This window comes from Mustela lutreola, chromosome 4 (assembly GCF_030435805.1).
Source record: "Mustela lutreola isolate mMusLut2 chromosome 4, mMusLut2.pri, whole genome shotgun sequence".
NCBI classification, from domain to species: Eukaryota; Metazoa; Chordata; class Mammalia; order Carnivora; family Mustelidae; genus Mustela; species Mustela lutreola.
Window position 1 is genome coordinate 189,045,441 of NC_081293.1, and position 26,046 is coordinate 189,071,486.

Genomic DNA, 26,046 nt, shown 5'->3' on the forward strand with positions numbered 1-26,046 from the left:
CCGAGGCCTAGGAGCAACTGATTATATACTGTGGAGTTAGGTGGCGGTAAAGACAAAGAGAAGTTTCCAGAAGGACTTTGATATGCTAAAGAAGACTCTGCAGCAGCCGGAGGCCCGCCTATCGTGAAGCTAAGGTTGTTTTTTCCTTCTAACAAAGCATTAACATTAAGACAATTGGGAGTTTCCTGGAGGGACGTGACACTCCGCCTGCCTCAGGGCTGCAGGTTATAAGAAGATTTAATTTTATCTACGTTTCCTTCTGCCTTTGTTCCCCACATCTCTTTGACGGAACAAAACTAAGGTTTTAGGAAAAGAATAAGGAAAATTTAGGGTAACTTAGCATCTCCTCTTTAAACGGCTGGCTAGCTCAGCTCTTCCTCTTCTAAAAGGCTTTGTGGGAGCCCACGGGTGTTTGGCGCCGGAGAGCGGACTTTTAGGGAGGGGCAGAATCTGCTAGTAGGTTTGCAACTTCCATTCTTCCCTAGGCTCCTTGTGGGAGCTGAAAACAATTGATAATCTCCAAAAAGAACAGTACCGGCCGGGGGCCGTGGACTGGGAAAAAGATACGCTGTAGAAAAGAGCTCAGAGCCACCTTTTAAAATACGGAGACTTTAGAGGTAGAAAAATCCTGTCTGCTGTAACTTTTACTTTCTCGCTTCTGTGGGGGTGGGGGGAGGGGGTAGAAGTTGCAAATGAAACCCTGCTTAAAGCCCTCGGACCCGGAGGGCAGCCCAACCGCCTTGGAAGGGATCCATGTCCGAGGCTGCTGGGGTCCCCACCGAGAAGGAGGTGCTGAGAAGGACTTTGAGAATTTCCCAGTCATATTTGGTGAAAATACCAGATTTTGTCTTTTTAAGAAAAAGCCTCTTCCAGCTTCAGTCGAAAGGCACCGCAGTGAGGGGATACAGCATCAGTGAGTGCGTCCACTCAGACATTCTAACCTATTTGCACAGAGACCAACTAAAGGATTAGAAAGAAAAGGCTTGGAAAAACCCAGCAGGGTCGTGGCCAGGACAGAGGGATCGGTGGGTGTAGAAGCTGTGCTCGGGGGCCTTGGCTGATGGGATCCAGGACCGGCTGATGCCCGCGTGCCTGGAGCCCAGGGACAGAGGACGTGCGCGCAGACAGGCAGGGGAGCTGGAGAGCACTGGGAGAGATGGTGGGAGCTCGTGTCCTGGCGAACAGGTTCCCCCCAACACCTTAGCTCCCAGCTGCTTCCGGGGCGCAGGGGTACAAGAGCACCTGGCTTGGGCGGGGGCCAACCAGACCAGATCAGGACAAAATCCAAAGGCAGAGAGACGGGGGTGGTGAATCCAGGCGTTCGTCTGAGCGAGGTCCACACCGGGAAGGCAGTAGACGAGGGTCTCCAAGTACTAAAGCTACTTCCAAGGTTTGTGGAAGGAAAATGTGGGGCAAAGGTGAGTGGGTCCCCGTGGGTTGGGTTTGATCCCTGTCTCGCAGTCAGTCAGGGGTGAGGTCTTGCTGGCTCCCGGCAGACCTCACCCCTCCAGGGGACAGTTTCAGTGCTCAGCCACGGATTGCCTGTGGTAAGAGATAAATTGGGGAGAAGAACTTAATCAGTAAGAAAGTACTAACTGAGATCAAAAGGGAGGTGTTTGGGTGCCTGGGTGGCTCAGTCATTGAGCATCTGCCTTCAGCTCAGTTCGAGATCCCAGGGTCCTGGGATCGAGCCCCACATAGGGCTCCCTGCTCAGCGGGGAGCCTGCTTCTCCCTCTCCCACTGCCCTCCCCCCACCCCGTGTGCTCTCTCTCAAATAAAATCTTTTTTTAAAATGGCGGTGCGTTTGGGGTGGGGGGGGTGATGAGTCGGGGCGTGTGGCCAGCACGCGATGAAGGCTCGAACAGTTGTCCTTCCGCCAAGTGGGCTTTATTCAGTCAGAAAGCAAGGTTAGCCTGATTGTGAAGTGGGTTCAGGATTTCCAAACTCAGCGATCTTTCACTGCACAACCTGGCTTCCCGCACACCTCACACAGACTACAGTGCGAAGACACTGAGGGGTAAGAAGTCAACAAACTGAACTTGAAGTCGGTCCGTTGAGTGGCAGCGGAGGTGAGGACCCTGTCCGGCCCAGGTGAGCTTACTGTGGTCACACAGTGCGAGATCACTGTGGTGGTCAGAGATCGGTGACACAGAGCCTCTGGTGGCAGCCGCCTCTTTAATGTGGAAAGCTCAGCATCTGCAGAGTGTGACAGTTTGCGGGAGAAATCCTCCCTTTTTAAAGACATTTGTTCAGCCCGTAGGACGAGGGAGCTGAAGGCTGGCTGAGGATCGGCTGAAGCTTACACCCCACAACCCGCCCCCCAGGGCATTGGTGTGACATTCCTCCGGCCCTCCTGGCTGCCCTAAAGGAAAAACAAATCGTTAACTTCTAAAGAGCACAGTCCCGCAGGGCGGGAGTCTCCTTCCATTTACAAAAGCCTCCGTAATTTACAGGAACAAAGCAGTTCTATCAATGGCCTAGTTTCCAGAAGGGAGTGTAGATACAATTCAATGTCCTCAAGATCTGCAGCCCTCTGGCAGGTCCTGGAAGCAGGCAGCCGCGTAATGCTCCTCCAGGAAACTCCCAACTGTCTCACCGTTCATCCCTTACTGGAAGAAAAAAACCACCTTAACTTGACAATGGCAAGGCCTCAGGTATCCCTTGAGTCTTCTTTAACATATAAAAATCCTTTTGAAACCTCCCTTTCCCTTGCCCCAACGCCCAAGCTACAGTCAGCCACACCTCACAACCCCCGGGCTGCAGCTCTTTCCTGCCCCTGGGTCCGGTCCCAGGGCTTTAATAAGCCACCATTTTGCACCAGAGACATTCAAGAATTCTTTCTAGGTCATTCCCTCCAGACCTCACCCCACCAGACCCCACCTATATTCTAAAGCCACGTGATTTAGCCTTGTGGGCTACTTTTGGCAGTGGTGGTTATCAGTTCTCAGCCCTTCCAGGCTCTCTCTGGTCTGCTGGTTATCAGTTCTGGATGCCACCAGTACGTTCTGGTTCTAACGATAACTACTCTCAGCCTTTGGCTGCCTTCCTGAGTCATTATGTCATTACTTGGCAGGAGGCACTACTTGACATGAGTGACTCCATCTTGCTCTCTACAAGGCCACAGAGACCCCCTTTTCACCCTTGGATAATCACAGGTGCAGAGCATCTATTCAGTTTTCTGTCTGCTGCTGCTCCTGGCTTCATGCTCATTGGGGAGCTTTGATCTGAAGGACTACGGTAATGCATTCTGCATTTGTTCATTATTATAGAGGAAGAAAAAACTTGACCTCTACCCTGTTAGGTTCAGTCACTGAGGCCTATGAATTAAATTGATAAAAGCCAGGAATAGGAGAAAAGAGCAGGGGAGCCAATTAAAAAAGTAGCTGGCTCCTTGGGCACCTGGCTGGATCAGTAGGAAGAGCATGTGACCCTTGATCGTGGGGTTGTAAGTTCGAGCCCCACTTTGAGTGTAGCGATTATTAAAAATATTTAAAAAGTAGCTGGCTCTTAATTGGTTAAACTCAAAGGCTTATATATCTAACAGTAGGGTAAAGGCAAGGGGGAGAAAATGCCATTATGGGAAAAACCAGTAGGCTTCTTTAGGAAAGACAAATGGGTTTTTTGAACAAATGAGAGATTTTTAAAAGTTTGTGATAATGTCTGTGTACCCAGTCCCAGCTCTGACTCCATCTATCACCCCTGCGGCCCATCCTCTGACCACAACCCACACAGCCTCTCTGAAACGCTGTATCACCTAGTAGGGCTTTCAGAGACAATCATCTTGGGAGCCCAGGACCCCCAGGAAATGCAATTCATTGTGAAGTCTTCTTTCTTGCTTGCCAGGTCCTTCCCTAAATCAATGAGAAGCTCCAGGCTTTAAGGAAAAGAAAGCTGGCTGAGTTCATCTGGTGGGGGGATTCTGTTCCATCACTGCACCTGAAAGATACAAACGCATGGGGTGACCCCAATGTCCTGTTGACAGGTGAATGGACAAACAAAACGTGGCATAACATATACTGGAATGAATATTATTTAGGCTTAAATTGGAATGGAATTCTAGGCTCCAACACGGATGAACCTTAAGGATATTATGCTAAGGGTAGATACCGCACGGTTCAACTCCTGAGAGGTACCTAGACTAGCTGGATGCATAGAGGCAAAAAGTAGAATAGAGTCTGGGCGGGGCGGGGAGGGGGGAGTGAGGGAGAATGAGGAATCATATTTAATGGCTGCAAAGTTTGAGCTGGGGGTGGGGAAAATGTTCTCGAGATGGACGGTGGCGATGGTACACAATAAAGTGAATATACTTAACACCTATAATGGCACACTTAGAAATGGTTGAGATGGTAAATTTTATGTTTATATATATTTTAATACAGTTAAAACAAAATTTTTTAAAGATTTTCTTTTTTTTTAACTTTTTTTTAAGATTTTATTTTTTTATCTATTTGACAGAGAGAGAGAGATCACAAGTAGGCAGAGAGGCAGGCAGAGAGAGGAGGGAAGCAGGCTCCCTGCTGAGCAGAGAGCCCGATGCGGGGCTGGATCCCAGGGCCCTGAGATCATGACCCGAGCTGAAGGCAGAGGCTTAACCCACCCACTGAGCCACCCAGGCACCCCTAAAAGATTTTCTTTTTAAGTGATCTCTACACCCAACACGGATTTCTTTTTTTTTTTTTTTTTTTAAAGATTTTATTTACTTATTTGTCAGAGAGAGAGCAAGCGAGAGAGCGAGCACAGACAGAGTGGAAGGCAGAGTCAGAGGAAGAAGCAGGCTCCCTGTGGAGCAAGGAGCCCGATGTGGGACTTGATCCCAGGACGCCGGGATCATGACCTGAGCCGAAGGCAGCCGCCCAACCAACTGAGCCACCCAGGCATCCCGTCAACATGGATTTCAAACTTCTACTCCTGCAATCAAGAGTCACATGTGGGATGCCTGGGTGGCTCAGTCATTAAGCACCTGCCAGGGTCCTGGGACACCTGGGTGGCTCAGTGAGTTAAAGCCTCTGCCTTTGGCTTGGGTCATGATCCCGGAGTCCTGGGATCGAGCCCCACATCGGGCTCTCTGCTCCCTGGGGAGCCTGGTTCCTCCTCTCTCTGCCTGCCTCTCTGCCTACTTGTGTTCTCTGTCTGCCAAATAAATAAATAAATCTTAAAAAACAAAACAAAAAAAAGATCCCAGGGTTCTGGGTTCGAGCCCCACGTCAGGGTCCCCGCTCAGTGGAGAGTAGCTTCTCTCCCTGCTTCCACCCCTCCACCTAGTCACGTTCGTTCTCTCGCAAAGAATTTTTACAAATTTTTAAAAAGACTTTATTTGCTTACTTGTTTACTTATTTATTTGTTTGTTTATTGTTTATTTATGTATTTATTAGAGAGAGAGAGAGGAAGCAGAGACAGAGCACTAGCGGTGGGGGAGAGGCAGAAGGAATGGGAGAAGCAGGCTTCTTCCTGCCCAGCAGGGAGCCGGATGCGGGGCTCAATCCCAGGACCCTGGGATCATGACCGGAAGCAAGGCAGGTGCTTAAGGGACTGAGCCACCTGGATGCCCCATTCAAAAATAAATAAACAAAAAATAAAACCTTAGAAAAACAAAACAAAACAGAAAAACAGTAACCTGCTACATCAACTGAGACAGCCAGGCGTCCCCAAACATGTTTGAATATAAATGGATTTAGAGCATTTGGAATACTAAGGCACAGGTAGCTGTGTGCGGGTTCTCTGTAAAGCCCTGCGTGAGCCCGAGTCGCCCCGAGGGGCCTGGTGTGCTCCTCAGGAAGGCAGACCCCCCTGGGAGAGAGAACTGCAGTCTGCTTCCAAATAAGGAGGGGCAAAGGCTATAAATAGCAGCTAGGACGAGCCGGGGATGTCCTGACTTCCAGATCAGCTCAGCTCTTCCCGGCCTGGGAGACTCCGGGCTCTAGCTCCCTCTGTGTCTCCTCCCTCTTCCCCCACCACCTGCCCAGCCAAGGGTACCAGCTCCTCCTAACTTCTCCCATCTGCCCAGTGGCACCATCAGCTGAAGGTTCTGGGATTCCGCCCTGAGCCGGCTTGGAGGGGGAGGCCCCAGGTGCTCCAGGAGTCAGTCAAGTCTGGGGGCAGGGGGGACCTCTTCTATGTTACAGGAGGGAAACAGAAGGGCAGCAGGTGAGGACGCGTGTCCCAAGTTCACAGTAACTTGGAAGCACAGCTGGGCAAGGAGGCTGCAGGCCCCCATTCACCCCCATATTCACTCCCCTTTGATGCTGGAGCCCCCCTCCCTGCCCCCTATGAAAGCAAGCGGGAATCTGGAGCAGTGGCTGGAATAAATTGTCCCTCCCCTCCGTGAGGTGAGGCCAGGACATGGTCAGTTTGCCGTGAGATACCGATTTGCTGGGCTTGGCGCACAACACACAGGGGAGAGGGTGACGTTTTCTTTCCTCTTTGTGATTGTGTGTGAGCAAACGAAGTGTGTAGAACCAACGTGCCCGGTCTAAACTGAAGGGGGTCAGCATAGGCTGCCCTAAAATATGCCACTTTGGTATAAAGGTATTTTGAGCTGAAGGCAATTGAGAGTCAACAGATTAAAAAAAAAAAAAAAAGTCTTGCGGCGCCTGGGTGGCTCAGTGGGTTGGGTCTCTGCCTTTGGCTCAGGTCATGATCTCAGGGTCCTGGAATCGAGCCCCGCATTGGGCTCTCTGCTCACCAGGGAACCTGCTTCCCCCTCTCTCTCTGCCTACTTGTGATCTCTCTCCCTCTGTCAAATAAATAAATAAAATCTTAACAAAGAAAAGTTTTTTTGTTTGTTTTTTTTTTTAAGTAAGTTCTGGGCCCAAGTAGGGTTTGAACTCACGACCCCAAGATCAAGAGTCACATGGGTCTACCGACTGAGAGCCGAGCCCCTCCTAAATTTTATTAGCATAGATTCGTTTTCTTTTGCATTGTTTTGTTGGATTGTATAGAAAGAGAACCAAGACCCTTCTATGCCTTTCTACTTGCACAAAGTCCTTTATTTTTACCATATTCAGATTTATCAGTGTTTTGCTTTGTTTTTATTTATTTAAGTTTTTCTTTATTTATTTGACAGAGAGAGAGCACAAGCTGGGGTGGGGGGCGGCAGAGAGAGAGGGAGCCCGATGTGGGGCTCAATCCCAGGACCCTGGGATCATGATCCTCGCCAAAGACCGACGCTTAACAGCTGAGCCAACCAGGCGCCCCAGTGTTTTGCTTTATAGTGGGACCGCTCTGTGTCTTGTCAGAGAGCTCATCCCTCTTGAGGTCAGAGAGACTTTCTCCCATTGGCTTCTGAAATGTTAGATCTAGGTTTTTACATTCTGGTTTGTTTTAACAAGCTGTTAGATGGAACATACCAAGTCCTAAACCTTAAAATATTAACTAATTTAAACCTCATAAAAGCCCTATTTACTTAATATTACATAAAAGCCCTATTCAAACCTTTGGATGAGGAAACTGAGACATTCAGTAAGTCTCTCCGAGGCCCACAGCTAGTGAGGGGAAGCCAGAATTCAAACCCACACAGTTTCCAGAATCCATGACTCAGACTTGGCACACTTTGTTAGATACCTGGAATTGATTTGTACACGTGGGCTGAAGTGGGGGGCCAATTTTTTTCTTTCTCCATATGGAAAACCACCAGCACCAGATAACAGGGTGATTCAGGGATACTTTTTTTTTTAAGAGTTTATCTCAGAGCTAGAGAGCAGGGGGAGGGGCAGAGGGAGAGGGACAAGCAGCCCCCACACGGGACTCCATCCCAGGACCCTGAGATCATGATGTGAGCTGAAACCAAGAGTTGGATCCTCAACTGAGGACTGAGCCACCCAGGTGCGCCATCATTCGGGGATACTTTGCAGAGCAAATCCCTGTTATTTCAGCTTTCAAAAAACTAAAAAAGGAAGAAAGGCCGAGTCTGTGCTCCTTCCTTAAGTACTTTGTCCCTCCTACCCTCGGGTCTGCAGATCTTCAAACATGATAGGGAGCCTCTCTCCTGCCTTGGGTCCTGGTCTTCTTGCCTTTTCAAAATGGTGCAAACACCCAAGATGTCCTTCTCGGGCCTCTTTCAGAAGAATGCGGCTGATGGGCCAGCCCGGTCTCCTCTGTGGAAGGCACTGTCCACGGCCCACTGGTGTGACACTGGCAGTCACGGCCCAGTGTGGGGACGGGGAGGGGCTAGGGACGTGGGGAGCCTGCAAAGGAATGGAGGGTACAGCCCAGGACAGAACATTCGAGCTGTTCCAGAGGGCAGGGGCCGTAAGCATTGCCCAGATTCCGGGAGAGGCCTGCCGCAGCCCCTGGATGTTTCCCTGCCGCAGCCCCTGGATGTGTCCCTGCCGCAGCCCCTGGATGTGTCCCTGCCGCAGCCCCTGGATGTGTCCCCAGGACGAGGACGACTGAGGGAGACGTCTGTGTGTCCAGAGCACGCAGTAGCCTCACGGGTGGGGAGTGGCGGGCCGCTTGCGTGGGTGCGTTCGGCCGCCGGGATGCAGGCTGCTGTAGCAGGCCTGGTGTTGAACAACTGTGAGGGCAGTACGGTGCTCATTCGTGGTGGTGGTTAGTCCCTGGGGTTGCTGTGACAGTCCACGGTCCATGGACAGGCCCCAAGTCCACGGTCACAGACATCTCGCCTCTTTTGACCTCACTGGGGGTGGCCAAGTGGGCTGACACCCCCCCCCCGGGGGAGGGGCAGCAGTTTGGGGACACTCTGTTCTTTATCCACACGCTGTTGAAAGTGGAGAGGTTTCCATGTTCCCCTGAAGGTCTCCTGTGCGTGTGCACGTGTGTGTGTGCGTGCACACATGCGTGTAGGAGTGGGGGGCCCAGGGCACGCTGTGTTGCCTCAGAGGGTTTGGGTGGTAGGGAACCTGGGTGGGGAGTAGGCAGGTCCAGCCAGGGAGGGGATGGCAAGTCAGGGAGAACATTCAGGACGGCTGCACCGTGCCCCCCAACACTATCTGGGGGGCAAGGGTGTGGGTGTGTCTTTTTTATGATTATCACCTGAGACCAACGAAGATTAACTAGACCCTAAAAAGGAAGTAAGCCATTGAAGGTGTTATCACTAGTCCCCGCTCAGTGGGGTATCAATAGAAATGTTAAAAGGATTTAAGTTCCCTGGTTAGCTTTCTGTAAAAGACCAGCCCTAAAGGTCCTTGTTGGCAACCCCTTCGGGACCCCTCTCGCTGTGGGGAGTTGTTTCTGTATCTTCACTCAGTAAACTTCTGTCTCCTGACTCTCTTCTTTGTCCAGATTCCTTCTTCGACTCGGTGCCAGGAGAACCGCGCCGTCCGGCTTCATTTGGAAGCCGTTGCACAGAGGAAGTTGATGTTAAGGTGGCGGGTGTGTGGCCAGAGTTCAAGTAACCGAAGCTGAGTAGAAACGCACTGTAACATTCTTGCAGCGCGTGTGTCCTGCAGGTTTAACAGGTATACAGTGTAAAATGTAGCATTTTAACCATTACACAGCTTCACGGCATGAAGTGTATACACCGCTGTACAGCCGTCACCTGGTTTTTGTTTTTGTTTGTTACCTAAATATATTTTTTAAAGATTTTATTTAGGGGCGCCTGGGTGGCTCAGTTGTTAAGCGTCTGCCTTCCGCTCAGGTCAGGAAGCCTGCTTCTCCCTCTCTCTCTCCTCCTGCTTGTGTCTCCTCTCTCGCTGTGTCTGTCAAATAAAATATTTTTTAAAAATTAAAGTATTTATATGAAAGAGGAGAGGGAGCACAAGCAAAGGCGGGAGGGGGGGAGAGAGGGGAGGGACAGTGGGAGAAGGAGCAGCGGGAGCCCAAGGTGAGGCTCCATCCCAGGACCCCAGGATCATGACCTCAGGCAGAGGCTTAACTGCCTGAGCCACCCAGGTGCCCCTGGATTTTGTTTTTTTGTTTTGTTTTGTTTTGTTTTTTTATTTTTTTAAAGATTTTATTTATTGGGACGCCTGGGTGGCTCAGTTGGTTAAGCAGCTGCCTTCGGCTCAGGTCATGATCCCAGCGTCCTGGGATCCAGTCCCGCATCGGGCTCCTTGCTCCGCAGGGAGCCTGCTTCTCCCTCTGACTCTGCCTTCCACTCTGTCTGCCTGTGCTCACTCTCACTCTCTCTCTCTTACAAATAAATAAATAAAATCTTAAAAAAAAAAAAGAATTTAAAAAAAAAAAAAGATTTTATTTATTTATTTGACAGAGAGAGATCACAAGTAGGCAGAGAGGCAGGCAGAGAGAGAGGAAGGGAAGCAGGCCCCCTGCTGAGCAGAGAGCCCCATGTGGGACTCGATCCCAGGACCCTGAGATCATGACCTGAGCCGAAGGCAGCGGCTTAACCCACTGAGCCACCCAGGTGCCCTGGATTTTGTTTTTTTAAGCACCATATTTTGTCACGTCAATTAGTGCAGGATGCTGACAGTCCCACTCGGTGTAGCCCGAACCCCTCTTGCTCCCCCAGAAGGCAGATGCCCTATCTCCAGAGGCTCTCCGCTTCACTCGGCTTCCTTAGCAACCTGACTCAGCAGGGGCTTGGCTAGGCTGGAGGCAGGGGACCCCTGGCTGTCCGGAGCCAAGAACCTGGGACCATTGGACCCCACACTGCTGGGAAGGGCCCTGCACCACCTCACCAGGAGTCGCCCCAGCGGGTGGCCCCCGCTCGGCTCCGGTACAGGGTGCCTGTCCTGCTCAGGATTGTCCCCAAGCCCAGGCCAGATAAACCGAGGCAGTGAGGGCGGAAGAGCAAACTGTACCCCGAGACCCGGGCTAAACTCCAGGTGCTTGGGGCTCTGGTCCGCTCAGGGGGTTCTCCACTGCCATGCCCCCCGGAGCCCTCCCAGACCTGCCCCCCAGGATCAGCCCTTCCACGTTGACCCTAGGGAGTGATGACTCAGTCCACGTGAATCTGGAGTTCTCTGGATTGGACTGGACAACTCAGTCCACATTCCACACATGCGGGTGAGGGAATTAACTTGTAGGAGCAACAGCCCGAGGTGAGGTTCGGGTGCAGGACTGGGCTGGGTGCTCCTAGCAAGATGGTAGAGGTGGGGCGGGTGATTGCTGCAGGCAGAGGAGAGGAAGAGGGCGGCTGAGGAGCCTGGGGTTGGCCAAAGGTGAGACTTGCTTTGCTTTTTGGCCTGTTGCCCCCGGAAGCTGGCACCAGGCCTGAGTGACTTGTAACCGAAAAGAAGTCAGAGATTGGCAGCCGTGCCCCACCCAAGATTTGGGTGAGGGCGAGGTGTGGTCACTGGACAGGCCGGAAGTGAAGTTAATTGGCCTCCCCAGGTGCCAGTGGTCCAATGACCCCTCTCGCCTGCCTCTGCTTTTCCTACCAGCCTTTGCTCCGGCCAGGATCTCCATCTCCTCCGCTGCCTGTTTCAGCCTCCCTTCCCTCCTCTGAGCTCATCCCCACAGCCACTCCCCTTGGGATTTTGGTGGGGGGCTAACCTTGGGTTTGCTTTCAAGCCTCTGCAAGGTAACTTGAATAATGGGACGTTTTTAGAAACGCAAATTCACCAGGTTTGATATTTCAGATGAGTGTGGGTGGCCCCGTGCAAGCTTAAACCCATTTCATTTATTTTTATTTTGCAGAGAATTTTAGGGGCTCTTAGGGAATGCTGAACTCAGGACATACGCAAAGAAGTCTTATTTCCATAACTTGGCCCTAAGATGACTCTGTCAGTGAAAAATGTAAGGGAGAATTTGCTGATAAGGGAGGAGATCGGTCACCTGAGGAAGTGAGTCACCTAAGCCCTGTAAATGTCTGAGGATCTTTGGGGAACTCCTGGCCAATGAAGGGCTCAGGGGCTTTAGCCCCAGGCAGGTTAGGGTGGACCCCAGGAATCCATATTTCAAACTAGTAACCCATCAAACTTGATGCAGGAGGTGCTGATCACCCCCGAGAAGATTGGGGTCCTCTCTGAGAGGTGTGGCTGGCAGGCAGTGGACAGAACTGAGGAAGCTGGAACCTGTCTGAAGCAGGGGAGGGAGCTCTGAGCGGTGGGGTGCCGGGTGCCCTCATGCATCGTGGATGGGAATGAAAAATGGTGCAGCCGCTGTGGAAATCAGTCAGATGGTCCTTCCAAATGGAGACGTAGACATTTCTGTATGGCCCAGCAATTCCCCTCCTAGGTACATCTACTCAAAGAAACAGAAAACAGGGACGTAAATAAATCCACATCCACGTGTTTGCAGTAGTGTTGTTCTCAGTGGTGGGAAAGTGGAAATAAACCATAAACTGAGTGTCACTGACGGAAGAATGGATAAACAAAACGTGGTCCAACTGTGCCCTGCATATCGTTCAGCCATAAACAGGAAGCACTGTTATAACAGGGCTACGGCGTGGATGTACCCCGAAAACATTGTTCGCGGTGAACGCAACCAGAAACAAAAGGGGATTTGTGTCTGTGATCCCATAAACCCATAGAGACTCGGTTGCCAGGGGCTGGCGGCGGGGGTGGGGCGCTGGGAGTAACTACTTAATGTGTACAAGATTTTCTTTTGGGGTGTTGAAAATGTTTTTTTGGTTGTTGCTAACATTACAGGTGTACTAAATGCAACTGAATTGTTTATTTTAAAATGACTGATTGTAAGTTCTGTGAACTTCACCCCAATATAAGAAAAAGCGTGGGGGGAGGCAAGTGCCCAGAATCAAGGAGGCAGCAGGGTTCTCCAGCACCAGCTCTGCCTGGGGAAAAAGGGTCTCATGGTTCACTGGGAACTGAAACCCGATAATGGCATGCTTCTAAACACATGCACATTCTTCATGGAAAATGTATGCCTTTTATTGGCACTAGAAGACTGGGTTCTTGGACAGATGCTAAGTGAGTGGAAAGACACAGAGGCTGGGTGACGGTGATCTGGTTTAGGCCACCCAGCCTTACAGCCACACTTGGTTTCCAAACCCAAACCGTGTTATCCACCCACGATCTGCCCTAAACTGTGAGCTTAGATTACAACTCAGCTTTGCTTCTCTTGCCTCTGACCCTCCCCAGCGTCATTTACCACTTTGCAAGTTGTTGACAACTTTTCAGTTGATTTAATTTAAACATAAGCAGGGCCGGATGGGAGGAATGCTGGGAAGGTGGGTCCGAGGGCTCTCCAGGGTCGGATGATGGTATTTTCTTGCATGGTGTGCCGCTTATGCGGATGTGGTCATTTTCGGAAGTCTGTTCTGCTGTAACTCATGATCTGATAACTTTTCTGTATGTATACTGTACTTCAAGCAAAAAAAAAAAAAAATGAAAATAAGGCAATGTACTAAGATACTTATATAAAGATGCTCTTCTCAAACTTATTAAAAACTGGAAATAGCCTGCATGCGTAAGAATAAAGGACTGGTAAACTAACTTATAATACATCTATAAAATAGTGTTACACAGTCATTAGAAATGTTGACAAAGATGCGTATTTATTCACTTGGAGGTGGTAAGTAAACAATATGAAATAAGTTAGAAAAGAAGGTATATTCCAAAATATTAAAAGTGATCATCTCTGGGCAGAATACTAGTATTCATAAAATTAACTAATCCGAGGAGCTTCTTAGGTACAAATTCCTGAGCCCCCAACACTCAATTCCCTTTCGGTCTCCCCCCGCAACGCCAACCACACATACCTACCCAGGCTAACTGTGCTGCATAGCCTGGTTCCGCCCTTGCACCCCTTTGAGAATCTGATAATAAACTGCGGATCCTCTCTCCTAAAAACCAAATGGACACACCAAATCTTGGCTGTAACTTCCAGGTGGAGGGGGGTCATCCAAGACTCCAGTTAAGAACCTCTAATGTAGAATGACAGAGATCAACCATTTCTTCATTTTCCTCTTGTTCTTTCTTTTTCTTTTTTTCCTTAGATGACTCCTTGCTCCCAACTCCCTAAAGGTGAGAACCTGTGCCAAGTGGCACAACTCCTTGGGCCATTGCCAAGGTCAGGGCACATCCCTTTAGTATGTTTTTGTCGGGACTCTGGTACCATCCAGAGGGGTCAGCAAGCAGCGGGTCGGTGGGCCCCAGTGGCGGCCCTGAGGCCTGCTTGAGAACTTGCCAGTGCTGCTCACTTTTTCTCTTCCCGCCTCCTCGCTGTGCCCTTGCAGGACAGGACTTGGGGTGCAGCCTCGACTCCCACCTCTCTGCTTCTGGTCCCGAGAGGGCAAGCCGACTAGCCGGCGCATGAATCTGAGGAAGCTAGCTAGCCCCAAAGTTCCGATGACCCGTCTTGTAAACATCAATACCAGAAGCCCCTCCGTTTATGCAGATCTGGGTCCCACAACGAGAGGGGAAACATTCCCTATAATTAAACGGGAATAGGGTCAAAGCCGCAGCTTACATGTTTTAAGGACCCCAAGAATATTTTATTAGCAGATCGTATGAGGAAGTCTCGTTTGTGTGTCCCTCTAAGCGTCACGGACTTCTCGGGCAGCGGATGGTTCTATGGCTTTGAAGAGGAAAAAGGCCAACTAGAAGTGTCCGGTCTACTCGGGCGTGATAGGAGTGGGTAGCACGACAAACAGCCTCGGCCACCAGGTGGCGTCCCTGGCCGGCCTGGGAGTGCAGCTCAGCCCAGGAAGCCAACGCCTCTGCGCTTCCCCCTCTTCCTTCAGGCTGGATAGGGCCCCATTCCTCAAGAGGACTCATGCCCCAACACCTGTGAGCACGAGGGTTGTAGGGCTGCCACTGCCCTCCTCTAAGACCTGCGTCTGTCCCCGGCCCTACCCAGAGGGGCGCCTTGCTTCCCCGTCCCTGGTCACTGCTCCTGCCGCCTCTTCCTCGTCTCCTCTTGGCCTCGAGCCCAGATGCCAGGCAGGATGAACCAGGGCACCACGGCACAAGGCACCAGAGTTTTCTTAGCCCTGGCATAATAAAAAGAAAACCCAAACACTTTTCTTTCTTTTAATACCTAAGAGTAAAAATATAAAAAATCCCAAACCCAACAACGCAAACCATCCATTTCAATGTTGTGCCATGCCTGGTCTCAGGTCTCCTTTCCAGGGCTGTTCTGAAGGAGCAGCACCTGCTGGGCCCTGGGTCCTGGGGAGGCCCTCCGGTAGCCAGAAGCCATCCTGGCATCCCGCACCTGCGACACTCAGGACCCAGTGTTTCAGAAAGGCCACCAGGAACTGTTTTTTAAAAATGTGGATGTAACTAGGAAGGAGTTTTCCCTTGAAGCTGAGCTGAAGGTTATTTCTTGTGGAGAAACTTCATTTTATTGCCTAAAAAAAAAAAAGAAAATGAGAACATGTCACCAGGCATACAAAAGCGAAACTTTGCCTTTTCCATCCAGGACCTACGGGGGGGGGGGGGGGGGGGCAGGGACACACACACACACACACACACACACACACACACACAGTTGCCTCCCACGCCACCTCTGGAGCCTCTCCTCACGCAACCTCTCCAATGCAGGGGATCGTCCCCAGACATGGGGAGCTTTGAAAGGAAGAATGTCAGAGCTGTAGAGGAGCATTTGCTCCGGAACAGGTGACACAGGGAGCACCGAATGGAACATGTCCTGCTTCCTAAGCTCAATTCCCCAGAAGACTGAAGAGCCTGGGAGAGAAGGACTGCCCAGGGGCCAGTGAGGCGAAGAGGGCTCCCCTGCGGCCAGCTCCGAGCAGGAGCTTGCAAGGCCACAGAGCAGTGAGCTCTGCATTGTTTGGCCCCCGTGGAGGAAACCTGCCAAGACTGGGGGGGACCAGAGGCTGGTGATGGGGACAGAGACCACTGGGCCTTACCGAGTCCCTTCAGGAACTTATTGACACCACTGTGTTCTCCACTGGGGAGTGTTTCCAGGTACTCTTGGGCTCGGACCTCAAACAAACCTGTTGGCAAGAGAAATCCCAGCCATTTTAGTTCCTTCTCACTCCCTCTCTTGTAAACAGAGCCATTTCCTTACTGCCATAGAAAGGAAGCCTTGCTTCTGAGATGAGCTGCTCCTCTACACAGGCTCTGAATCCTGAGCTCTAGAAGGGGTATTATTGGCCTTATAATTGCCCAGCCTTGTGCAGTAACTATTCTGGAAGGCTCTAACGCTAGCTCCTACATGAAATCCTATTTTATTCAACAAACACCTTCCAAGTGTCTATACTGTGCCAGGCACTCAGTTTCAAAGAGGGACCAGACAGCCTTGGCTTTCAGGACTCCTGTCGTCTCCCTTTTCCTCATGTTCTCCCCTAACAGGGGAGAACTGGCCAAATGGTTTAGCTTGCTGGGAACCCGTCTGCCATCTGTGGGCTCAGGAAGGCTGGACGGGGCACCCAGCAGGCGCCTTCTCCTCTAGTCTCAGGCCTGAGGCTCCGGCATGGTCTTCCTTTTTCACGGATCTTCCCTGGACTTCTAGGACGCCTTCCACGCTACTTTTAAGCTTTTGTGTGATCTGTAAGCAGATATTCTGGTAAGCACAGCTTCTACTTCAAGGAAGCCTGTCATCAGGAGCGTGACTCAGACTCTAATCAATTTCCTTTTGTCTCTTCAGATCCCGGCTCCTCAGAATACCTCAGGTGTGGCCAGCCCCTGTCTCGTCTTTGCAAAGAGCTGCAGGAAGGGAGGGGGCGGCTTTGGTTCCTTCACCCAGGCTCGGCCATCACAGCACCAGAGGACAGGGGGCCTGGGGCCGGAGGCTGTCCTGGGACCCTCGCTGCCTTTGCTGTTCACTGCACTGGTCTCTCCTTGGTGGCGTGTCCCACGCAGGTCTGATTCCCATGAGTGACCGTCTTCACCAACATTTCTAGCTTTCCGATTCCCAGAAGGACTTAAGATGATGCAAGAAACAGAGGGGGGTGATTTGATCCTCCCTCACAGACTCCCCCTTCTCAGCCCTGGAAGAGGGAAGAAGTCCAGCCAGAGGGGACAGGAAAAGGGAGGAGAGAGAGTGCAGGCGGGCAGGCTCCTGCGAGAGGACCCGCCAGCTCCCCAGGCTGAGGAGCCTCTGCTGTGCTACCTCGAGTGCTGCGGCCAGTCAGCGGAAAGCAAAGCGAGGAGGCGCTCACACCAAGTGGGGGCACGACCATCCGCTCTGCCCCTGGCTGCTGCTGCCACACCCCGCAGAGACTGGCAGAAGGGAGGAGAGGCCTGAGGAAAAGGAGAGGAGGGGCCCGCGAGGGACAGGAGAGCACGCTCCGGAGAGTTTCATCGAGTTGGCAAGATGGAACACAAGGAGAACCAGCCACCAGAACCTGGAATGTGGTTCCGGGAGAGGCTGTGAGCAGGGGAGGAGATGGCCAGAGAAGACCAGCGGGACACTGGGGCTGGGTGACCAGCTCCCCAGCTCCGAGGCAGCGGGATGGGGCCTCTTCCAGGCAGGCTGCGCCGCTGTTCCCAGCTGCGCCCAGGCCCCATGACCTTCCTCCCTGCTCCCTGTCTCTGTGGCCTGGGCGTCTCTAGCTGGTTCCAAGGTGCCCCCTCACCTTTGGCATCCTGCCGGCGCAGCTCCCGCTCCTGGATGAAGCCCCGAAAGGTCTGGGTCTCCATGAAAACCTCCAGGAAGCGGCGGAGGCTCTTGGAGGAGACGGCTTTGCGGAAGGCCTCTCGCTGCAGGGTCCTCTCCTCGCGCTCTCCTGCCGTCAGGAACAGGGAGTAGTGGCCCACAATCTCCACGAAGAAGCGGACAAAGGCTTCGGACACCACCTCGTTCAAGGGGCTGGACTCGGGGCCTAAGAAAAGTGGGGAAGGGCGGGAGCCAGTGAGGGCGGGGGGCAGAGGCAGAGCCTGAGACAGTCCCAGGGGCACAGGTAAGAACTAGAGCGGATCATCATTCTCCAGGACAGATTTATTTTATTTTATTTTATTTATTTATTTGGCAGACAGAGATCACAAGTAGGCAGAGAGGGAGGCAGAGAGAGGGGGAAGCAGGCTCCCTGCCGAGCAGAGAGCCTGATGCGGGGCTCGATCCCAGGACTCTGGGATCATGACCTGAGCTGAAGGCAGAGGCTTTAACCCACTGAACCACCCAGGCGCCCCAGGACAGATGTTATCTAGGGTGGTAAAGTCATTTCTCCCTCCCCTTTAATCCGGTATTTTAGGGCTGAAATGGGGGAGATGGGAACATAACACTTGTTAGCATTAGATCCAGATCAAAGGGTTACGCCCCTGGTTTCTCTCCTTGCATGCCCCTCTGGCCAGTTTTCCTACTTAACTCAAGGCCACGTGGAAGGGCTGGTCACCGGCCCACTGGCCGCCGGATGCTAGTGATGGAAGGGGGAGATGATGCAGCTGAACTCTCACCGTACTTGCAGTCCGGGGGCCCATCATCCTGGTCACTTGCCAGGTCATTCCTCTGCTCCAGAATGTGCTCTAGGGCCACCTGAAGCTTCCTGGGGAGGATGGAATCCTCATCATCCATCTGTAAAGCAGAGAGAGCAGGTGGGTCAGTGTCCCAAGGCCCTTGGGGATGAGAACCACGTCCTGGCCTGCAGCTCACCCGGAACAGTTTTGGGGTTAGTGGGAGAAACATGATTTGGAGACAGAGAGGTTTGAATTGTGATTCCATGTTTGTTTCTTTTTCAAGTTCTATTTATTTATATACACCCCACAGGAGGCTCAAACTGCCAACCCCGAGATTGAGAATCACATACTCTTCAGACTGAGCCAGCCAGGTGCCCCTCTTGATTCCACTTTTTAAAACCAATATGAGCTTCAGTTTCCCCACTTGTAAAATGGGACCAATCAATATCTACCTCATCATGAAGATTAAAAGGGATACAGAAGACACTGATGAAAGAATTTGAGAAAGCTATAAATAAAGGGAAAGATAGTCTGTGTTCATGGATTGGAAAAATTAACTGTAAAAATGTCCATTTTAGGGGCATCTGGGTGGCTCAGTGGGTTAAGCCTCTGCCTTCAGCTCAGGTCATGATCCCAGGGTCCTGGGCTCGAGCCCCATGTCAGGCTCTCCGCTCAGCAGAGAACCTGCTTCCTCCTCTCTCTCTCTCTGCCTACTTGTGATTTCTGTCTGTCAAATAAATTAAAATCTTTAAAAATAAAATAAAATAAAATAAAATAAAATGTCTATTTTACCCAAAGCCATCTAGAGATTCAGTGCAATCCCCACCAAAACTGTAATGGTATATATATATATTTTAAAGATTTTATTTAGGGGAGCCTGGGTGGCTCAGTGGGTTAAAGCCTCTGCCTTTGGCTCAGGTCCTGATCCCAGTGTCCTGGGATCGAGCCCCGCATCGGGCTCTCTGCTCAGCGGGGAGCCTGCTTCTCTTCTCTCTCTGCCTACTTTGATCTGTCTGTCAAATAAATAAATAAAATCTTTTAAAAAAAAAGATTTTATTTATTTGTCAGAGAGAGCGAGAGAAAGAGCGAGCAAGCACAAGCAGAGGGAGCAGCAGAGGGAGACTGAGAAGCAGGCTCCAGGACCCTGAGCTCATGCCCTGAGCCAAAGCTCAATCCACTGAGCTACCCAGGTGCCCCTGTAATGGCACTTTTTATAGAAATAGAAAGAACAATCCTAAAATTCACATGGAGGGGCGCCTGGGTGGCTCAGTGGGTTAAAGCCTCTGCCTTCAGCTCAGGTCATGATCCCAGGATCTTGGGATAGAGTCCCGCATCAGGCTCTCGCTCAGTGGGGAGTCTGCTTTCCACTCTCTCTCTGCCTGCCTCTCTGCCTACTTGTAATCTGTCTGTCAAACAAATAAATAAATTTTTTTAAAAATCTAAAGTTCACATGGAACCACAAAAGACACTGAATAGCCAAAGCAATCCTGAGAAAGAACAAAGCTGGGGCCTCACAATTCCTGATTTCAAGCTTTATTAACAAAACTATAGCAATCAAAACAGTCTGGTCGTGCCATGAAAACAGACACAGACTAAAGGAACAGAATCAAGAGCCCAGATGAGTGAGGCAGAGGGAGAGAGAGAATCTGAAGCAGGCTCCATGCCCAGCACGGAGCCTGACGCAGGGCTTTGTCTCATGACCCTGAGATCAGGACCTGAGCCGAAATCAAGAGTTGGACACTTGACCATCTGAGTCATCCAGGCGCCCCTGAAATCCCATTTGTACCCCCATGAACATCGCAGTACTATTCACAAAGGCCAAGACATGTAAACAACCTAAGTGTTCATTCATGAGCAAACGAATAAAGAAAATAAGATTGTGTGTGTGTGTGTGTGTATGTGTGTGTACACAATGGAATGTATATACACAGATATATGCATATAATGGAATATTAGTTATAAAAAAGAAGGAAACCCTGCCTTTTGTGACAACATGGATAGACCTTGAGAGCATCAGGCTTAGTGAAATAAGTCAGAGAAAGACAAAAACTGCATGCTCTCACTTATATGTGAAATCTGAAAAAAGCTGGAGCCACACAATTAGAGTAGAATGGTGGCTGCCAGGAGCCAGGGGTTGGGGGAAATGGGCAAGCATGGTCAAAGGGCACACAGTTCAGTTTATAAGCTAAATAGTTCTGGGGATCTAATGCATAGCATGGTGACTATAGTTAACTATAATCTACTGTATATCTGAAAGCATTTGAGTAGCTCAAATGCTATCAGCACACACATACACAAAAGATAATTGATTATCTGAGGGTATAGTGCATGGGTGGCTCAGTGGGTTAAGCCTCTGTCTTTGGCTCAGGTCATGATCTCAGGGTCCTGGGATTTAGCCCCGCATCGGGCTCTCTGCTCAGCAGGGAGCCTGTGGGAGCCTGCTTCCCCCTCTCTTTCTGCCTGCTTCTCTGCCTACTGGTGATCTATCTGTCAAATAAACAAAAAATCTTAAAAAAAAAAAGTGTCAACTCATATTTTTTTATTTAATTTTTTCTTTAAAGATTTTGTTTATTTATTTGACAGAGAGAGAAAGTGCACAAGCAGTTTGAGTGTCAGGCCGAGGCAGAGGCAGAGGGAGAAGCAGATTCCCTGCTGAGCAGGGAGCCGGATGCGGGACTCAATGGATTCTAGGACTCCGGGATCATGACCTGAGTCAAAGGCAGTCACTTAACCAACTCAGCCACCCATATATACAGATTTTTAACAGCGCAGGGAGGGGGCACCTGTAACCAGTGTTGTTTACTGGCCAACTGTGTTTCTTTCTTTTTTCTTTCCTTTTCATTAAAAGAAAAAAAAAAAAAAAGGCACTTGGGTGGTTCAGATGGTTAAACATCTGTCTTTGGCTCAGGTCATGATCCCAGGGTCCTGGGATGAAGCCCTGCATCAGGATCCCTGCTTCGTGGAGAGCCTACTTCTCCCTCTGCCTCTACTGTTCCCCCTCTTTATGTTCTCGCTCTCTCTGTCCAATAAATAAATAAAATCTTTACCCCCCCCCCCAAAAAAAAAGAGATCAGGACAATACTGTATATAATCTTGTGTCCTGATTTTTTTTCCACTTAATATTATATCATGGGCTTAAACAGTTATTGTTTGAAAACATTTTGAAAAGGACAAGTGTCTGTAGTTACAACCTATACAGACCTTCTAAATGTTAGAAAACCATTCTGTGATGACACACACAGGACTCAGTGCTTTGCCAAATCCTTGCTCTTTCGGCCCTGCCCTCTGCGTATTCCCAGTCCAGCCCTGGCCAGGGATCGCCCAGGCCCGCCGGCCTGCTTTACAATCCCAGGCCCACCAAAGAGCCTTTCCAGACGTGGAAAGCCTTGTGCCCAGCAACAGAGATGCAACAGAGCAGCGGGCTGAAGCTGGCCTTCTTACTCACCTGTCTGAGGAACCGATTGTTGACGAGGTCGACCACAAGGACCTGCAAGATGAGGGAAAGGGACGATTAATGTCCCCGGCGTGTAGGGACACTCTCAGCCTTCCTCCTTCCTGGCATCCAGACAGCAGCTGGGGTGGGGGGGCGGAGTGGCCCATTTGTGGTTTCCTGACGTTGCCACTATAGCCACAAATGATGTAGGGGGGAAGGGGATGGGGAAGGGCTTTCCAGAACTGCTTGCTTTCAACACTGAAGCCACAGGCTGGGACATGTGTATGCCACAGACTGGACTCCCTGCCCTGTTCGGAGACTGGCTGAGGCAGAGCCTCTGGGACAGACCTGTAGTGTGTGGGTTACTGATGTGGGCGAAAGATGCTGGAGGAACCCTGCTGTTCCCATTCCATCAAGTCTGCACTCCCCACTCCCAGGGCTCTCTCCTCCTGGCTACCCATTCGGCCTTGTCATTTCTCTTAATGCGACAGGAGGAGAGAGATCCGGAGGAGCGGATCCACCTGGAGAGTAAGTCAAGCTGCAAGTACTGGGGTTTCATCAAAGGCTCTCGGATAAGCACCCTCCCCTTCCCTCCTCAGAGCGGGGCTGAGACCCAGGGCCGTGTAGGGTGGGGCAAGCACATTGCCTAGGGCACGTGGTCAGGAAAATGCTGGGTCTCTGCCTGCATGACCCCAGCCGGCGTGGGCCACTGGCTATGATGGAGGGAGAGCATGGGTCCGGAAGGCCACCACGTTTTTACCAACAGCTGGCAACACAGGCTCTAATACATCCCAGAGACCCTACCCAGGAGCTGAGGGCGTCTCTCCTTCCTTCTCAAGCACGTCCGGGGTTGAACTGTTCAGGGGTCAAAGGGTACCCAGACAAATTCTGCGGTTCAGAAACCTATGCTCAAAGACCTGTGCTGGTGATTACTCGTGGAACTTCATGCCTCCCTGGGCAACCACAGGAGCCACATCTGAGGACCTGGGATGAATTTCAGCGACAGGCGTTCCTCTGGGGGTTCAGAAGTTAGTGGCATCATTTAGGCACCTACGGTTCCCTCGCTGACTGCGGGGAGCAATCCATACATGAGACAGAGATTATTTAGAGGAAGGGCCTGGGGCTAAAGACCCACCAGGATGCCAGGAGGACTTTCCCTACTTGGGGGCAAATGTGAAAACCCATCCTTAAAAACACTTTGGTGGTTGTCTTTTTTAACTGATGTGATAAAGGACCTGTGTGTAGGAGCACAGTATTTGTCAGCTTTGTTATTAGTCCAGATATAAACTCCAGCTCTTGTTAGCTGCTCTGTGCTTTCTTCCTCCGTGCTGGGGAGAGGGAGGGAGGGAAGAGAGGGTGGATGGCTGCTTCTGGATCCAGAGTTTCAACATCTGGCTAAGTTGTAGGTCGCTGCCCTTCAGGCCAGCGCATTCATTTAGAGAAAACTGAGTTTTCAGTCCCTGAGGGTCTACGGAGGCAGACATGGGGGGGGGGGGTAGCTAATAAAACTGCGGGCCCCCCCAACCCCCTGACATTGCACTCCTGCAATGCCTTAGCCAGCCCCTCCCCTCTGCCCTCTGGCCCCCACAGCGAGGGAACAGGGACGTCCCCAGGGCTCACCTCTTCCAGCGGCAGCTCCCGAAGCAGCGGCAGCGAGCTGGTGAGCAGGCCAATAAGGAAGGGGGTCGGCGAGCACACGATGTCGATCATGGCGGGCGGCAGCACGGGGATGTAGGTGTGCTGCCAGGTGAAGGGGTAGATGACGGCCACCATGGCGTGGCAGCACTTGGACAGCGTGCTGTGGCGGAGGGGAGAGAAGGGGCAGCTTTAGAGAAAGCTCGGACTGGGCATGCTCAGGCTCATGGGGTGGGGGCAGCCTCCATGGAGGAGGCTGGAGAGAAATGCACACCCTCCATCCCGAAGACAGGCTGGTCAGAAAAGGCAGCACGCACGTATCTGGTACAGCGTGTACCACAGTCCTAACAGACTAACCGGGCACGTGGGGTCTGGCTGAGGCTTTGAGACAGCTAGAAGGATGAATTTAATGCTTCAGCTACCTTTCCCCTAGCGGGCTTTCACCTGCGAGCTACATCCTCTACGGTCTTGACCCAACCATTCACTTCCATCTCTCTTCCCTAAACCCTTCCAAATCAGTGAAAGCCTCTTTTCTCACGGGTGCTCGTGAATGCTCACGAATTTCTCTTATTGAATTTGACTTTATAGTCTAAACTAGCTTTCTCTTTGTTCTCTTCCACACACTGGCTCAGTCAAGCACGAATACCTAGGTGCAATCAAGTGAACAGGGTAGGCTCTGCTGTGGACCTCAAACTCGGGTACAGTTACCCCTTACCCAGAATTCAGAACGTAAAAAAAAAAAAAAAAAAAAAAATCACAGTACTGAGAGTCTCCCTTAAAGAATCATGATCATGCTACAGCCTTTATCAGTAAGCCCTGAGCTCCAGTGATCACAGTCCCCAGTGTTCTATGCGCAGAGATCGACCTCCTGCGGGGTGGGGTGGGGGGGATTATCCCAGACTGTCATCTGGAACATCAGCACCAGCCTGCTGCAGAGAGGATGCCCGGCAGCCTCCCAAAGTGAGCAAGAGCCAAATTTCTTTCCTTCCCTACAGTTTCTTGTTGCTGGTGAGTCCACTGAGGGTGGACCCTCTCGGCTCTCATTCTAGTACGCTATTTCTAAAATGCCATGGGATTTGAACTTCAGAGGCTTGTCAGAAATATGTAATGTAAGAATAAAAGTGAGGGCCTGTGGTTTCTCCCAGGAATGCACTGCATCCTCCTCGGGGCACAGGCCCTGTAACAAGCATTTTCTCTGTTAGGTCACCTTCTGAATGTCTGCCCCAGTTCTCAGCTTTGCTCTGTTAGGCACAGTTGCAAGGAAGCCGAGTTCTCGATAGATGAACGCTCCCTTACTGGATTCCCAATGACATCAGGCACCTATACAGGCCTACTTTGGAGTTCTGTGCCAGGCCACCACGATCAAGCAAATATCTCAATAAAGGCAATCAACTGAGTTTTTTTGTTTCCCAGTGCATATAAAAATTATGTGGTTTTTTAAAGATTTTATTTGTTTGTTTGACAGAGACATAGCGAGAGAGGGAACATAAGTAGGGGGAGTGGGAGAGGGAGAAGCAGACTTCCCACCAATCAGGGAGCCCGATTCAGGGCTCAATCTCAGGACCCTGCAATCATGACCTGAGGGAAGGCAGATGCTTAACCAACTGAGCCACCCAGGTGCCCCCAAAATTATGTCTATACTATACAGTATGCAAATGTGCAATAGCGTTATATCTAAAAAAATAGTGTATGTGCCTTAATTAAAAAGTAGTTTATTGCTAAAAAATGCTAACCATCGGGGGGCCTGGGTGGCTCAGGTCATGATCCCAGCACCCTGGGAGTCCTGGGATCAAGCCCCATATCAGGCTGCCTGCTCAGCGGGGAGTTTGCTTCTCTCTTTCCAGCTTCCCTATGCCTGGGTTCCCTCTCTCGCTATCTCTGTCATAAAAAAGTAAAATCTGTTTGTTTTCTTTTTTAATTTTTATTTATTTATTTATTTATTTTTTAAAGATTTTATTTATTTATTTGACAGACAGAGATCACAAGTAGGCAGAGAGGCAGGCAGAGAGAGAGGAGGAAGCAGGCTCCCGGGGCTGAGCAGAGAGCCCGATGTAGGGCTCGATCCCAGGACCCTGAGATCATGACCTGAGCCAAAGGCAGAGGCTTTAACCCACTGAGCCACCCGGGAGCCCCAGAATCTTAAAAAAAAAAAATAAATAAATGCTAACCATCACCTGAGCTTCCAGGGAATCATAATCACCAGTCACAGATGACCATAATATAATAATGAAAAATACTGTGAGACATTACCAAAATGCAACACAGAGCCACAAAGTGAGCAAGTGCTGGTGGAAAAACAGTGCTGATGAACTTGGCTGATGTGGGGTTGCCATGAACCTTCAGTTTGTAAAACAAAACCCCAAACCCTGCAGTATCTGCAATGTGGAACAGACTGAGGTCGGCCTGCAAACTCATTGTCATAAAACTCTCCTGAGCCCATTGTAACAGAATCACCTAGCTCTGGCTTCCTTAGAGAGAGAAGAAGTGAACTAAAAGATATTGGCCAGCAAGTGAAATAAGCCAGACAGAAAAAGGCAAATACTGGATTATTCCACTTACAAGTGAGGGGCTTAGAACAGGCAAACTCAGAGAGACCAGGGGCTGGGGAAGGCAGAGTGGGGAGCTGTTGCCTCGAGTAGACAGACATTCAGTTTGAGATGATGAAAAAGTTCTGGAAATGGAGAGTGCTGACGGTTGCAAGCACTGTGAATGTTCTTAATGCTGCCCCTGAATTGTGTACTTAAAAATGATTGTAATAGTGAACTTTAAGTTATGTATATTTTATCACAATTTAA

The 26,046-nt window shown here is 50.6% G+C and overlaps 1 protein-coding gene and 1 long non-coding RNA gene across 2 annotated transcripts in view; one reads left to right on the forward strand and one right to left on the reverse strand.

Moving 5' to 3' along the window:
• Positions 1–47: 47 nt before the first annotated feature.
• Positions 48–11,714, forward strand: LOC131829848 (uncharacterized). The gene is made up of 3 exons (XR_009353016.1): positions 48–134; positions 9,242–9,417; positions 11,558–11,714. It is a non-coding gene; the product is annotated as an uncharacterized LOC131829848 (long non-coding RNA).
• Positions 11,715–13,357: 1,643 nt separating this feature from the next.
• Positions 13,358–26,046, reverse strand: part of DENND2A (DENN domain containing 2A) — a 104,917-nt gene continuing 92,228 nt past the window's right edge. The window contains exons 15-20 of the mRNA XM_059172031.1: positions 23,237–23,414; positions 21,629–21,670; positions 18,184–18,301; positions 17,367–17,612; positions 15,696–15,782; positions 13,358–15,173 (exon numbers count right to left, since the gene is read on the reverse strand). Of these exons, the coding sequence (XP_059028014.1) occupies positions 15,142–15,173; positions 15,696–15,782; positions 17,367–17,612; positions 18,184–18,301; positions 21,629–21,670; positions 23,237–23,414 (703 nt within the window). The 3' untranslated portion in view covers positions 13,358–15,141. The remainder of the gene's footprint in view (positions 15,174–15,695; positions 15,783–17,366; positions 17,613–18,183; positions 18,302–21,628; positions 21,671–23,236; positions 23,415–26,046) is intronic.